This window comes from Chaetodon auriga, chromosome 19 (assembly GCF_051107435.1).
Source record: "Chaetodon auriga isolate fChaAug3 chromosome 19, fChaAug3.hap1, whole genome shotgun sequence".
Classification (NCBI taxonomy): Eukaryota; Metazoa; Chordata; class Actinopteri; order Chaetodontiformes; family Chaetodontidae; genus Chaetodon; species Chaetodon auriga.
Window position 1 is genome coordinate 3,649,731 of NC_135092.1, and position 15,452 is coordinate 3,665,182.

General features: G+C 39.8%; 1 protein-coding gene across 4 annotated transcripts in view; it reads right to left on the reverse strand.

The window, feature by feature from the left end:
* Positions 1–3,096: 3,096 nt before the first annotated feature.
* pam (peptidylglycine alpha-amidating monooxygenase) overlaps positions 3,097–15,452 on the reverse strand; it is a 31,944-nt gene continuing 19,588 nt past the window's right edge. For all 4 annotated transcript variants that reach the window (XM_076757559.1, XM_076757557.1, XM_076757560.1 and 1 more), the window contains 10 exons: positions 14,881–14,997; positions 14,661–14,733; positions 14,048–14,258; positions 12,530–12,733; positions 11,846–11,961; positions 10,119–10,215; positions 9,849–9,899; positions 8,768–9,013; positions 7,247–7,306; positions 3,097–6,822 (listed from right to left, as the gene is read on the reverse strand). In XM_076757559.1, the coding sequence (XP_076613674.1) occupies positions 6,644–6,822; positions 7,247–7,306; positions 8,768–9,013; positions 9,849–9,899; positions 10,119–10,215; positions 11,846–11,961; positions 12,530–12,733; positions 14,048–14,258; positions 14,661–14,733; positions 14,881–14,997 (1,354 nt within the window). In that variant the 3' untranslated portion in view covers positions 3,097–6,643. The remainder of the gene's footprint in view (positions 6,823–7,246; positions 7,307–8,767; positions 9,014–9,848; positions 9,900–10,118; positions 10,216–11,845; positions 11,962–12,529; positions 12,734–14,047; positions 14,259–14,660; positions 14,734–14,880; positions 14,998–15,452) is intronic.

Consider the following 15,452-nt stretch of genomic DNA (forward strand, 5'->3'; position numbering starts at 1 on the left):
TCTTCCATGAAGACCTTGACCTGTTCTCTCGGCATTATTCCAAGTAAACTCTTCAAAGAAGTTACTGGCAGCATTAGCCCAGGCATTGTTCCAGTTATCAATAGGTCCCTGGAAACCAGCCATGTTCCCCAGTCTTTCAAACATGCAGTTGTTTTTGCCGCTTTTACAGTAAAGAATCCAGATCCTTCAGTCCTCAATAATTACAGACCAATCTCCAAACTCCCCTTCGTAAAAGCATTGAAACAATATTTTTTTTACCTGACTCAAAACTGTATTTTTGAAAGATTCCAGTCTGGTGTCAGAGCTTTCCATAGTGCTTAATCTGCATTACTGAATTCACTAATGACCTCCTTCGAGCTGTTGACTCAGACAACTGTTCTGTCCTCTTCCTCCTAGATTTAACTGCAGCTTTTGAGACTGTGGTGTTCTCCAAGGTTCCGTACTTGAGCCAATCCTCTTCTTTATCTATGTGCTTCTGCTAAAAAACTATTCACTGTTATATGGATGACACCCCCCCCCCCCATCAAGTCCTGGATGGCTGCAAACCTTCTTCAGATCAATGACAATGAAACAGAAGTGTTTTGGATTTGGACCACAGTATCTGACCTACACCATTCCTCCCCATCTTGGCCCACTGGACCCCTCTGTTAAATCATGTATAAAAACTCTTGCAGTCATATTTGATTCAGGATTGAAGTTTGACAAGCAAATCAACAGGGTGGTAAAATTAAGCTTCATGCAGATCGGCTTTTTCTTCAAACTCGAATCAATTCTCTGTCCTGGCCCACAGAAAGTCATCCATGCCTTCATATCCTCCAGCCTTGGCTACTGGAATTCATTGTATCTTGGTGTCGCTCAGTCTTGTTTACCATGTCTCCAATGAGTTTAAAATGCAGCAGGAAGAGTTTTAACAAGGCCAAAAAAGAAGGAGCACGTTACTCCTGTTCTTGCCTTCTACACTGGCTGCCAGCTATAGGGTTGAAGAGTCATCTTAAAACACATTTTCCCCTGAAGTCTCTGTAGACCTCAGCTGTCATTATGAGCTGTGTGTGACCATGTGCCTTTCCTATAATAATAATAATAATAATAATAATAATAATAATAATAATAATAATAATAATAATATATTTTTTTTACTATTAGTAGTAATAGTTGTATTACTATCATCCTTGTAATTTTTCTTCTCTTGTGTTTGCTTCCTTGTTTTTGTTTTACTGTGTGTGTGTGTGTGTGTGTGTGTGTGTGTGTGTGTTGTAAAGCATTATGGATCAAATGTGTTCTGTGTGAAGTGTTGTATAAATGAAGCTGAGTTGAGTTTCCTGTATTTCTTTAAATAACAACGGCGGCACATCAGATCTTTTAAATATTGATAAAATTCTATCCCAAGGCTGCCGTCTCCTCGGATTTACCTAGGGCCAATGCTATAATTACCATTTCAGTCTCCTCCTGTCTGATGTCAATATCCAACCTGTTCTTGACCTGTGAGCAAAGTTCAGGCTAATAATAAAGTTTGCAGATAGTTTGTGGCCGTCATTGCTTTAAACCAGATGAGCCAAAACCAAGTACCAGCCAACTCACAGTATGTCACCAGTCAGCCCCTTTTCTCTGTTTTCTCTGGTCATGTAGTACCAATTTCAAAAATGTTTGTGTCTTTCTACTGCACGCATGGCCGAATATTATGAAAAGACCATCTCTCTGCTAAAATTCTCCACTGAAGCTTTGGAAAAAGATTCCATTCCAGTTCACTTTCACATATTTTCCTATTTGTGTTGCAATACTTTGAATAGAGCCCTGCATGATGGAGGGGTGTGCTGTTGAAGGTAGCCTTCCAGTGAGACTAGTGAGATTGAAACATGAGTGGAGTAACAGATTATTACATTTAAAAGATTAATGGTTTGCAATACTCACAGACAGGATTTCCCAACTGTGGAAAGTTATCATAGAAACTATTGTGAGGTAAACAGAAGAAATAAGTTCACTTTCCAAAGCGATCTACCAGGAACGTGCATTCATATTAGACTGGCCCAGCAGTACCTTTGCTGGATGATGTTGCACTGCAGCAAAAGTTCAGTCTGGTTTGACTTTTTTACCTGGCGAGCCTGCGCTTTTTTACTGGAGCCCCCTGCGTTGGCTGCCCTCCTGTACTGACAGGTTAACTCCATTCAAATGAATGAGGATGAATTTGTCGAGTCCAGTGTTGTTTCTTGGAGAAAAACGAATGGACCAGCCCCTGCATGTGGCCTTAAAGGTCTTGCAAACAGTGGAAGCATGTGATACACATTTTAAAAGTATTCAACAAATCAATTTTTTAAGAGCTGATATATGAAATGTACCCTGTGGTTTATCTGACCTCTAGTACTGCTGTGGAGCAGTTTCTTTACTGTACAGGGGGGTCCCTGTTTTGTTTGTCTCATGCACACAAGGGCACATTCAGCAGGTTTGCTTAACATCAATTATATAAACATCATTTAAACATGGAGATAAAAACATAGACTGCATAAAAAGTGAACACACTCTCTGTGTTCGTCACCCTATAGGTCTTTGAATAGCAGCTCAGAGACAGTAGCTGCAGCCATAATCCAGAATGGGCAAAGAGGTGGAGCACGGGTGGAGCTGAGACAGGCCAAATTGTTGCCGAAACCTATCGGCTGTCCATAATTATGCATAACTTTAAGCCTTAATATAAATGAGTGAGTTACATAAAAATTCACTCCATGCAGTTGTCATCAAATAAATTGAGCATTTTAATGTGGGGTCTATGGGGATTGCCTTTTGGAACCAGCCTTAACTGGCCATTTGTGGAAGGCATTCATTTTGTTGCACTCACCTGTTCGCATGAAAAGTGACAGTAATAGAACCAGTCAAATGATCTGATGTCAGACAGGTCATCTGAAAAAGCTCACTGACCACTGAACAGCCATACAGTCAATGTACTGACTGGCTGAGAGTGTCGGGAACTCTCAAGGCTCATTCTAATAAAAACACTTCACAGACTGATGCCACAGGCTGTTGTATTAAAAAAAAAAAAAAAAAAATCATGAGTCATCCAACTGACTGCTTGACTGGTCTAATTCCACAACCTCCATGACACAGTGATGCTTTGCAGACACTTTATTACACAAATAACATAGTTACTGAAAATAGTACTCTTGCAGCAAAACCAGTGTGTCACAATAAATATCAGCCCACGTGTGACTGCAACATCGGAAATGCAATTTCTATGGCATGCTATTAAAAAAATAATTCATTCAAGCTCTACAACAAACTGAGGATATGGACAGCAATAGAAACATCTGATGAAGGTCTGAGCATAGAGGATGGAATTAAAGAACAGAGAATGGAAGATTGAGCAAATTAAATGAAACCTGAGAATACAGAATGAAACTGAATATTCTGACTGGACGAGCATACTTCTTCATCTTCATCCCACCTCTGTCTGTGTATGTTTATGAGGTTTGTGCTGTGAATTAGCTTTTATCGACGGACATTAATTGCTGCATTGTTATCCAGGCTACTCGTGTGCTTTATGGCTGCCACCAGGTTTCACTGAATAACGGACTCTGATTGACAACCAACGAGCATCGCTGTAGGTTTGAGTGATCACGTTTCCTACTACATTCTCAGATTTCCATTCATTCTACTCATAAATTAGTAACTGATCAAATCAAACATGATCAATCAATAATTTTTGAGTAAAATCTCAAGCAATGTACTAAGATGTAGGTACAGAACAAGCGAGTATGAATTGAGGAATGTTTGATTTTTTTTTTTTTTAAATGACTAACATTTACTGTTCTTCTTAGTGGTTAAGAAGAAAGAAAAATGCAATAAACATTTTTGGTCCAAATCCTGACCCAAGTGCTGTTATACTGTGTAGCTCCTGACACTGAGTCTAATCCAGTATTCACATTGTGTGTACATGGTAGTGATGTAAAGGATTGTTCAACGGCTGTTATACCCGTACACACTGATTCACACTTAACAAAAGAACAGAACTGGATTATGCTCCTGATACAGACCCATGACACTGAGACGCACTGGAGGACAGATGGAATGAAGACAAACATTTAAAGGGCCATACCACGTACTCTGCATGTTTCAGCCCATTTGTTACAAACTGTACACTTTAAATGACAGCTAACCATTTTGTGATGCTGCTGTGTTTTGGACATTTTAATGTGTTCTTCCTTCTGTTCCAGGCATCCTTTAGTTTCCGTATGATATGACTTGTAATTCATCTCAGTGAACATCAAATATGTACAGCACAGAACATATAACTGTCAGGATTATAAAGCTGAATCAGATGAATTGATCACAACTTAATCAAAATGAAACTCTGCAGCTATTTTATTTAAGATCATTATCATTTAAGATTCAAGGTTCCTGCATATGATCAAGATGGTGAGTGAGGTCATTGGATGTGACCAGACACCAGATTTCCCTTGCTCTCATCTATGCTAGTCATTAGCATCTTTGGGTTTGGACGAAACGTTTAAATATTTCCGTCTGTGCTCTGCTATTTCAATATATCTTTTGAAATTTTAGATGAGACGATCAAGTAATCAAGAAACTGCCAAATTAATTTATGTTAAAAAATATTAGGCAATGCAGTGCAGATGACTCAAATTACTCCACACAAACACATTACTGGACAACAACAATGTTCACTGCTCAAGAAAGTTTTGATAGCACAGCATGCATCTGAAAATGGAGAGCAACAATAGAAAGTATATCTGATTTGTAAGTAAGGAGCTACACACTTGCAAACAGGCTGACGTGGTGCCTTTAGGTCCCAGCATGTCAGATGTACAGCAACCATTTCTCAATTCATCCTGCTTCTTTACACTGTCTGAAGTTAGTGAGTTTGATTCAGTAAACGTTACAGTGCTTGAGACTTCACTGTTGAGCAATGTTCGATTGGAATTGTAAACACACACACACACACACACACGCACACACACTAGCTCACTCACTCACTCTCTCTCTCTCTCACACACACACATGCATTAATATACATATATCTGTAATAATATCCATTTTCCATTCACTTGGAAGAGAAATCAACATAGAACAAGCTCTACTAGCAGCAGCTGTTTCATCATGTCTGTAATGGCAGGTGCTAAAGAAAGGCAAACACAGATGTAAAAAGGCACAAAATGACAAGTGAAATGTTACTGAACTGAAACATGGACCAAAAAGTTATGCGTAAATAATGTGATGTGTGTAGATTTACTCCATGGAAAAGACTTATGGAAGGAAGGATGCACTTTTCCATTCAAAATAAACTGTACTGTATCAGTGCTGTTAAAACTATTCATTTTTAAAATCACAAGATTTCAGTAACTAACTCTGCTTCACTGAATTCCTCCTCAGATATTGAAATGTCATGAAAAAAAACGTGTTCAAGTCCAGTTCTGACTCAGCAGAATCCAAAACACTGAACAGTGAAATAAACAGAACCACTTGCCAGGTGATAACAGCGTTTTTCTGGGTTTCTCTAGGGTCCTGTTTTAATGGAGCCAGCACAGTGACCAGCACAAAGCAGCAGTTCTTGGGCAGGTCTGGGACTAAATTGAACAGGATAAAACTAGATGTAGACAGGCAGATAGTGGAACAGCTTATGCAATCAACCATCAGTCTTCAACTCTAATACAATATCCATTCCACCATGAAGAAAACTGCATCTGAACATTGATAATCAGTGGTGAAAAGCAACCAAAAGCAATCAGAGGCTGCAGATTTATCAACATTAATATCCTGCTGCCCTCGGATGGCTGCAGGGATTTAATGGACTGAAGGCTTTCATACTGTAAAAATGAGCCCTATGTATTATATAGATCATTGGTTTACCAACATTCAGTCACGTTATTTTAAGGTGCTATTACCACATTAAGCTATTTTTAGGCTAATATAAATGCATTTACTTGTTGTAGAGAGTATAACATCAGTCTTTTCAAGCTTTTGGTTTGTTGACAGAATCAACAAATTGGCTGCAGATTGTTGTTCAGAGGTGGTTTTAGAGGATCAAACTCTCTCCTCCCACCTCTGCACCGTGCAAACAGGTCAGCAAAGTGAATGTCATGGTCAGGAAACTACCAAACTGCTTGTGCTGGTCAGAGCGGCACCGTGAAAGCAGAGCCCTTTTCAAACAGGTGGCTTTGATTACAATTGATTAACATCAACTTTAACCACATTTCAGTCATAGAAATACCCCACGTAAAAGAGCCATTCAGTGAAGTTTGAAGTTCAACTAAATATCCAGCAACGGGTTCCTCATTTCAAGAAAACCCTTGAAACAAGTAGAATTGGAAGTAGCAGAAGCATCTTGGCCCGTTGGCAGATTTGTTCTTGTTTCAAGGCTGAATCTGATACCAGGAGTGTGCTAATCATTTCACTCAATGCAACTTTGACTTGGGGCAAACAAATCTCTTAAAGTGATATGTGTGGGTCAAGGCTGTACCAAGACCACGGGGAAATTAAATAAGGATTAAATAAATTGTCAACATTCTGCCAAATTATAGTTATATACAATATATTTTTAAACATATAAACAATAAGATTGGCAGCTAACACAACAGTTACGCACGATGAATAACACATCTCGGCAATGTAAGCAGAAGGTTGGTGGCTGGTCCCAGAGCGTCTAAGAGGAGGACTGAGGAGGCGGCAGGGCAGAGTACTCCTCGTTCTCAGAGTCACTGCTGTCCTCGTCGTTCCTCTCCGGGTCACTGCCTTCAGTACTCAGCTGGTCAAAGCCCTGACGACTGTAACCCTTATGGGATGCAAAGAAGTTCCCCAGGTTCAGACTGCCCACTGCTTTACCTGGCCAGAGCGGAAACACCAGAGAGGAGGAAACAAAACATGTCACCAACATGTTGATTATCAAAAAAAAAAAAAAAAAATCAACCATGCCATGCAACAGTGTGGAATATTGTTGGAATATTTGTAATGCATTTTCTCGATCTGGAACCAATTTGAACTACTTTGTAAACACACTTTGTAAATTACTCCTAGCAGGCTGACAAAGGCATAAGACCTTGATGATGCTAAATAATAAAGTTTGTGATTTTTCATCCAACACGGTTGCCATGGTGCCAAATTTGTTGCCTTGAAAAAGGAAGTTGTTTAACTTGAGTGTACATGAGGAGAATCAGGTCCCAAACAAGAGAGGGGGTGATGAGAACCATGCTGAGGTCAAAGACAGGATACAGTTGGTGTGACTTGTTCTATTTTAGAAATGACTTACCTCTTATTTTTCCCAAGATCCCTCCCACAGAGCTGGGTTCAGTTTTCACCTCACATTGGTCTGCAAAACAATACCCAACAATAATTAGCTGAAAGCTTTACAAATACTAGAGTACAAAGACAACAAAGAGCAGTGCAGTACCGTTTCAGGATTCTATGATAATAGAATATATTATATAATAATTTCTTTTTGAAATCATTTAGTATTTAAAGTAAAAACTGTCTTCACTTATAGATATTCTTAGAATTCATCCACCCCAACAGGGATTTTAGAGAAACCTTTACCACAATCTCATCCACACTGACTTGGCCAGGACAGCTAATAGACTGCCTTCTGAATAAGTCGTTGTTTTGCCCCCTCTGGTGACATCAACCTCAACTGTTTCATGGCCGACACCAAGGATAATGATTCTTCCTAAATAGTAACTTCGTGAAATAGCATGCTACTGGCATTTCACATTCATTCTCAGGAAGACTAATCCCCACAACACACACACACACACACACACACACACACACACACACACACACACACACACACACACACACACATTACCAGCAAAAGCACACGACCTGGAAAAATCTGGAGCTTTTGCTCATGGGGTGCTGGACAATATTACTTTGATCTGAATTAAAGCTAATTGGGCACTAGACATACATTTAAGTCTGTCATTAATAACTCAGCGGTGCAGTTTAGGCTTAACTTCTTTATGTAGCCCAGACTACAAGACAAATTCAGGGTGTAAAGATAATTCACAGGGATAACCTCATAAGAAATATAACTAGAATTTGGAAGAAGCATAAAGGCGGAAAGCTTCCACCGACCAGTCAGTTTCTGTTTACATCCATGCTGTCAGACTCATATATGTAGCGAAGATTTTGAAGGAATTTGATAAAAGTTTTTAAGTGTATTTTCAATATTTATCCCTATATTAACATGTATGATTCCAGTGAGTAATTTCCAGTGAGAAACATTCTGTCTTCACTTAGAGAATGTTTTTCCAGAGGAGTCCAGAGGACTGATAGAGAGCTTCATCACATGAAGATCAGTATCAGCAGAACCGATGAGCTTATGTTGGACTACAGTGCTTCAAATATGGATGCTGCTGTTATCATGTCATCATTTTATCCTCTGAGATGTTTGTGCGAAATTTTGTCATAATTAGCGTATTCTTGAGGTGTGGTCAGAAATGTGTTGTGTGTGGTCACAGTGACCTTTGAGCACCAAATTTTAAATAATCTATCCTTGAGTCCAAGTGGATGTTTGTCCCAGATGTAATGAAACTCCCTCCAGGTGTTCCTGAGATATGACCTTCATGAGAATGAGGTGGAGCTCACAGTGACCTTTGACCACCAAAATCAGTTCATCCTTGAGTTCATGCGAATGTTGGAGCCAAATTTGAGTAAAATTCCCTCATTGTCAGAGGTGAGGTGCCTTATTTCTACTTCTTTTTGGTGTTCTTCAGTATCAAAACCATTTGAACCTCTGCACACTGCCCCATGGCCGTATTGTCATACGTACTGTTTTTCCTCCAGCAGATAAAGACTCCTATGGAGATGACCAACAGTAGAGGGATGAGCAGCAGGGTGGTGACGACCACTGGGAGTACACCCTGCTGCTTGTTTGGCTTTGCCGCACTCTTTTTCTTCTCTTCTGCCTCTTCCTGTGGTTGAGGCTGTTCAGCCAAAGTTTGCTTCTCTTGGATGGGTGCTATCTTTGTCATGTTGTGCTCCGGCCTCACCTTAGTTTGGACAAACATCTGCATTTCTACACAGAGAGAAATGGGTTTGCAATCCATGATTCCTAATTACAATAGGTGTGCCCAGACTGAGAGAATAACTCATTTGTAGTGCCATTTTCATCAGTCAGTAGACTATCTCTGTTGTTCTCCAGAGATAAAAAGCACATTTTTATTTTTTGTCATCAAATATAACAACACTTTGACGTCTGGCTTTCGACATTTCATGATAATGCTGGAGTAACAGAAATAAGTAGTCGATGTTATACTAGAAAACAGTAAGATTTGTGAAACAACCTGCTATGTGACTCAGATTTGTGGATACTACTTCTAGGCATCATCAAAGTAAGAACATTTCAGAACATGCACATGCTGACCCTGCAGAGCTGACAAATCTGCAGATCTGAACCAGGAGGCTTGACTCCTCCCTGCTGATGCTGTGACAGGTTTTGGTCTGGTGTTTATGTTTGGGTCTGAGACGTCTATTCAACATCTTCAATACTGTGCTAACAACCGGCTTTGCACTGTCTCATTTGAATGAACCTCGAACAGTGAATTTCAAAGTCTGGAACTGCTGGAACACAGTGAGTCTCTGTAGTGCAACACACATCACACATGTGGTGCATCATTTGATGCCCATAGCACAAAAGGGATGCACCAAACAGAGAGATGGGGGACAGAAGCCAGGGGACTGCATAATTGCTGCTGTTTTGATGTGCGTCACATGCTGCCGGTGTGTGCTGCTTTGTAATCAGCGAATATCAACAACAGCAGCAACTGGCTGGACCCTCAGCAGAAGTGAGAACTTTCACTATTATTTTCAGAAATATACAGCATGAAATTGTTAAACTCAACAATTCTCACCTTCAAGTTCTTGAACCTCAATTCCAGCTTTCTTGACAGAGCGATGTAATTCTGGAAAATAAAGAAGGAAAATGTAGTTTTGAATGGAGCGGTGGATAAAAGTTAATAACACCTAATAATTCATCTGCAAAGCCACAACAATTAAGATTCTGTATTCTCACCAATATCTGTGAGATAACAGTGATTCAGAATTTCGCTTAATGTACTCACAGGATTTAAGAAGGAACTGAACATGAGAACATTTAATAGTGCAGATTTATCATAGCTTACTCTCAGTGGTAAATTTGTAGACTAATTGAGTGCCTGCATCCCCAACAAAGACGGTGCCATCGCCGGTTTCAACGATGTCATGAGGCATTTTAAACTCCTGCAAAAAAAAAAGGAAATAATGCAAAAGACTTGGCAGCAAAAAGTATTCATCACCATCCCCAAAGACTGGTTTCCAATTCATCACAATGGCCTGGATAGAGTACATGTCTGTTCAGAAGGTAGGCTATCAGCGATATCAGCTCAGACTGGAGGTAAACTTGCAAACTTCAGCTCAGCTTCAGGTCAAATTCCACCTTTGTTTGCATTAAAAATCTCTGTCATGCAGTATATGAACACTTGGAATTTCTTGGATTATTATTAATCACTATGAACATATAGGGACGTTGGAAACTGCAGCCAGACTTAGCTGACACATCCAAAGTCTCACATGCTTCAAGAGGTGTGAATCTAACAGAGGTTCTGTGAATTCTTGATGACCACCAGAGACAGGATGTAATACCGCATTTCCTCAAAATAAAAACCAAATAAAAGCCAGGTCTCAAATAATGGCTGGGGTTATGGTAGATGCAAACAAATAAAGGCTGGTCCCCAAATAATGGCCGGAGAAAAAAACAATGGTGGATAAACTCCAGGTGGCTGTCATGTTATGTGCATGATGTACATTTCCATCACTAATAAATTCAACAAACAATCTTGCTATTTTCTTCACCTTGTTGTTCTGGATAACTCATCTAAATTAAATGCTAAAAGGCTCTTAATTTGAAACAACTAGAGGTATTGTAACTTACAATTACAAGAATTAACAATTACCTAATTACCAACAATTGACAAGTAACTTTAAAAGGGCAAACAGGAGACCAATATGACCAATTGTACTTACAAAGGAAACTACAAATAAAGGCATGCCCCTAGAACAGTTTAACCACACAAGAACAGACACTGAAAAATGGGTACAAACTGGTTACTGGGATAAAGAAATGAAAGACAAGTTTAGAAGAGATATAGAGATGACAGGGTGAATGAATGGTTGTGCAACTTCGATAATACAGAGAGGTGAGAAATTAAAGGAAAAACCAACAGAAAGTATGTTAGTAAGGTGTTGGGCCACCACACGCCACCTGAACAGCTTCAACACACCCTGGCTGGGAATGTAAAAAGGAACACTTGTGCTGGGGTTAACATGTCAGACGATGCCTGCTCACCAGCTTTTTTTCTACAAAAACTGAATCACAACTCTCAGGTAAGCAGGGACAGAATAAACGTGTGTGTGTGTATGTGTGTGTGTGTGTGTGTTACAAAAGCAGCCATGTGTGCTTGTTGTGACTCGGCAGCTGTGTTTGGCTGCTCTGGGCACAGTGTAGCCTCTCCACATGTTCACCAGCCTGCCTGTTGTTAGGTCAGTTTGCCTGTTTTCTTATGACTAACTCAAATCTAACCTTAACTCAAATCATATTTGCTTTTTGTGTGTTGATATGAATAGAAATGATTGTGTTAAATGGGCATATGATATCATCTCATCTCATTTCATTGGGTGGATAATGGAGGTAATATTCTAGCTGAGGACCTTTGATTGATGCCATCCATGCAGAGAAAATGATGAGTGAGTAGTGGCTTGATGAGTTGCTGCCTTTAGTCATACACAGCTCACACCAGTGTTTCAGTATAGTATAGAGAGGAAAGAGTGACAAACAGAGTGTTTGTGTGTATGTGTGTTTGTTTGTGGTTACCTTTTTCTCTGGGTTGAAAGTATCCAAAATATCCTTGGTTGAATAATTTATTACGAAGCCTCTGAGTGGAGCCGAGTGATACGGAGAGTCCCCATTTACTGCAAAGATCAACCCACCTTCATGCATGCACACACAGACAACACACACACAAGTAATTGTTAAGCACTTACACTCAGACAATGCAAAGGGAATACTTCAATTAAAAACATCTATTAAAGACGTACTCTAGCACTCCTAGCTAAGATACCATGACTTACCCAGTAGTGTTGGACAAGCTGCAAAACACTGGATCCTACATTTCCCATAATACAATTCAACGGCATCTTTTGTCAAACCCTTTCTGCCTTAGTTACATCTCCAGTTTGTAACACAGGTTTATTGTTATAAATTTTGTGAAAACCCCGGCCAAGACAACTGATTATGTTATTATGGCTTCATCAGGGTTATTTACTCCGACTTAACAAAACTCCTCATGCCTGGAAGACATCACATGACGATCAAATTGAAAATGATGTGTGAAGTTGCTGGAGTTCCCCTTTAACTTTTCATTTTAATTTAATACATTCATTTTTTAAATTGAAATGAGACTGGCATTGCATCAACTGATCAACAATAAAAATAAAGCGAGAGACGAGCAGATAAGATGGGATGGATGTCCCTGGCCAGCTCAGCAAGTCAGCTCACCTCCAGCAGGGCTGTAGGTGATGGCGAACACTTCCCCTCCAAACTCTTCTTTCTTTATTTCCTTGACAAACTCTCCAGTTTCGGCTATGAAGCACTGGATACGTCCATTCTCCCTGTCAGCCACACAAACTTCCCGTCTGTCGGGAAGGAACACCAGGCTGTGGGGGATCCGGAACGGCATACGCCTCCTCCTGTCTGATGAGCCTTTGGTGAGAAAAATAAGACAAGATGGATGAATATGTGCAGATTTTGTCCACTAATGAATTGGTGACAGTGATGTGTAAAATTATTGCTTCATCAATAAATCAGTTCATCTATGATGAAAACAGCAATCATAACATATATAACTTAGCAAAATCTAGCATGTTTTTTTGTTAATAGTAGGGTTAGTTTCATATATAGTTGTATTTTAGTGTTTTAATGGGTCATGGTAGAGGACTGATGTGCTGCTTTTGCATCTAAACTCCGTTTACCATTTACTTGCACTTCACTGCAGGTAAATGGTCAAGTAGCATTCACTGGATGGATGAGAGAAAACACTACAAGTGATGTGACACTGTTAGGTGTTAGAATGGAGGATGGTCACTTGGACAGAGACCTGCATAAAGACCATTAGGCAGCTGCTGGAGTGAAAAAAGTGCAACAAAAACCCAAATTGTAGAACTTGTCATGCTAGACAAACTTTGTCGAAGCTCTCAGCAGCCATGAAGGTGTTAGAATTCTTAAGTCAAACTGTCAACACTCTAGAGGACTGGTACGATCTGGACCAGTAACTTTGTGTCTGTGAAGAATGCTTGGAGCGATGGTGGAAAGTTCGTCCAGATGACCAGGGTTCAAGTATGACCTGCCTTATTTTCTTGTTGAGTGACAACCAAGGCATTCCTTGTATGTATGGCACATCTATAAGGCTAACTGTAATTGAACCCTTCAATCTGTAGACTTAAAGGGAGGCTCTGCTGATGTTCAACCAGCTTTGAATCATTACAGTGTGGGTAGTACCCACAGCTCGTCACTCATGGTGGACTCTTGCCACCCACAGGGATGTTGTTTGAACTACAGATTGTACATGTGCATTTTTTGTATGCCTGCCTCCATAGATACAAAGAATATAGAAGTTGGACAGCTCACAACACCAAACTCAGGTCCCACTGTCAAACTAAGCAGCGCTGAACAACTGTGAATCAAGATTCACTGCCTATTTCTTGTCTCAAATGCTTTTAGAAACATCTGTTAGGGTGTAATATCTGTTTAGCTGTAATATCAGAAAATGATCATTAGAAAATGAGGATATTTTGGTCAGGCCTCACAACTTCAAAGGGCTGTTCAAAGGTTAAGACTTAATTTTAAGGGTTAGGTAAGAATTAGGTTTACGTTTAAGCATTTAGTTTAGTTGTGATGGTTAAGGTTAGGATAAGGGGCTAGGGAATGCATTATGTCAATGAGTGTCCCAACAAGAATAGAAGTACAAATATGTGTGTGTATGTGTGTGTGTGCGTGTGTGTAGGGCAAGATTCCCACCTGCACCAAACTCAGTCAGGTATTTGCCATCAGCTGAGAATTTCAGTATCCTGGCATTGCAGTAGCCATCAGAGACAAAGATGTTCCCAGTCTCTGCGTCTACAGCCACATCAGTGGGCTGGCAGAAGTGGTAGTTGTCGCTTCCTGGTGTGAAAGCCTCTCCCAGCGCCACCAGAATTCTGTCTCTGCCGTCACTGCTGACTTTTAACACCTGATGGGAACAGAGAGGGGACTCTTCATCAGTCCTGTTGCATTATGTGTTAGTAGATTTGAGTTGTGTATTGTTGTGTACTATTTTTACCTATATTTTATTATTTTATTCTGTGGTTTTATGCATTGTCTTTATTCTTATCTTCATCCTTACTGTCATTAGCAAGTGGGCTTTGTCCTCCATCTTAATTTACATTCTTTTTTTAATCTGTTTTTATGTCCATTCTCTCTTCTTTTAGGTTAAGCACTCACTTGGTGCATGTGATTTCTTTCTTGTAAAGAACTTTGAGCTGCAATTCGTGCATGAACGGTGCTATACAAATACAGTTCATTATTATAATTATTATCATAATACAAACCACTTAATATTCAATGCACTCAGGTTATGACACTTGCAGCTTACCTGATGAAGAGCCACATCAGTGACCCAGTAATTATTCTCCTTGTCTGTAGTTATTCCATGAGGCAAATAAAACCTGCATCATAAAAGAAATACATCATTACATGACATTTTTCTCCCTGGTTGTAATGCAGGATGTACAACAGAACCAGAAACACCTGGCTGCCTCTGTTCATACTCAGCACTGTCCTTCATAATAAAACTAAAGAATACGACAACTTACATGTTTCTACCGGAAGCCTTCAGGATGTTGCCTTTGGCTGGGTCTACAACCAAAATCGTGGACTGCTGAATAGGACCTAGGGACCTCTGCTGGTACATAGCCTGGTTGTTAAAAGAGCTGAAAAAAAGCAAACAAAAAATAAATGCAGTGATTTTTCATATTCATTTGAACTACTTTCAGCTTTTCCAGCTGTCACCAATAGCGACCAAAGATAAACTGAAGTTGATAAAACAAGCCAACAGGAGTGGGAGACTAGTTCAATAATAATTAACAATCAACTAATGAATTTTAATCATGTCGATTTGATTAAAATTCATTCCCATGCATGCTGCTCAGAGTAATCCCAGCCAGCACCTCTTCTGGCGGCAGTACAGCGTCTCTCACTCTCCAGAGAGGGTGAGAGGGTAGGCAACAGGCCTTAGAATGAGAAAATGTGGTCTGTCTGCAGTGTTTATGTCATCTGATGGACAGCTTAAAGAAGAGGTGGGAGTGAGCTTTCCAGATGAAAAATAGACATTATATTTACATCATACATTAAGATTTTACAGTTTCAAGGACTGACAAAAGCCCTG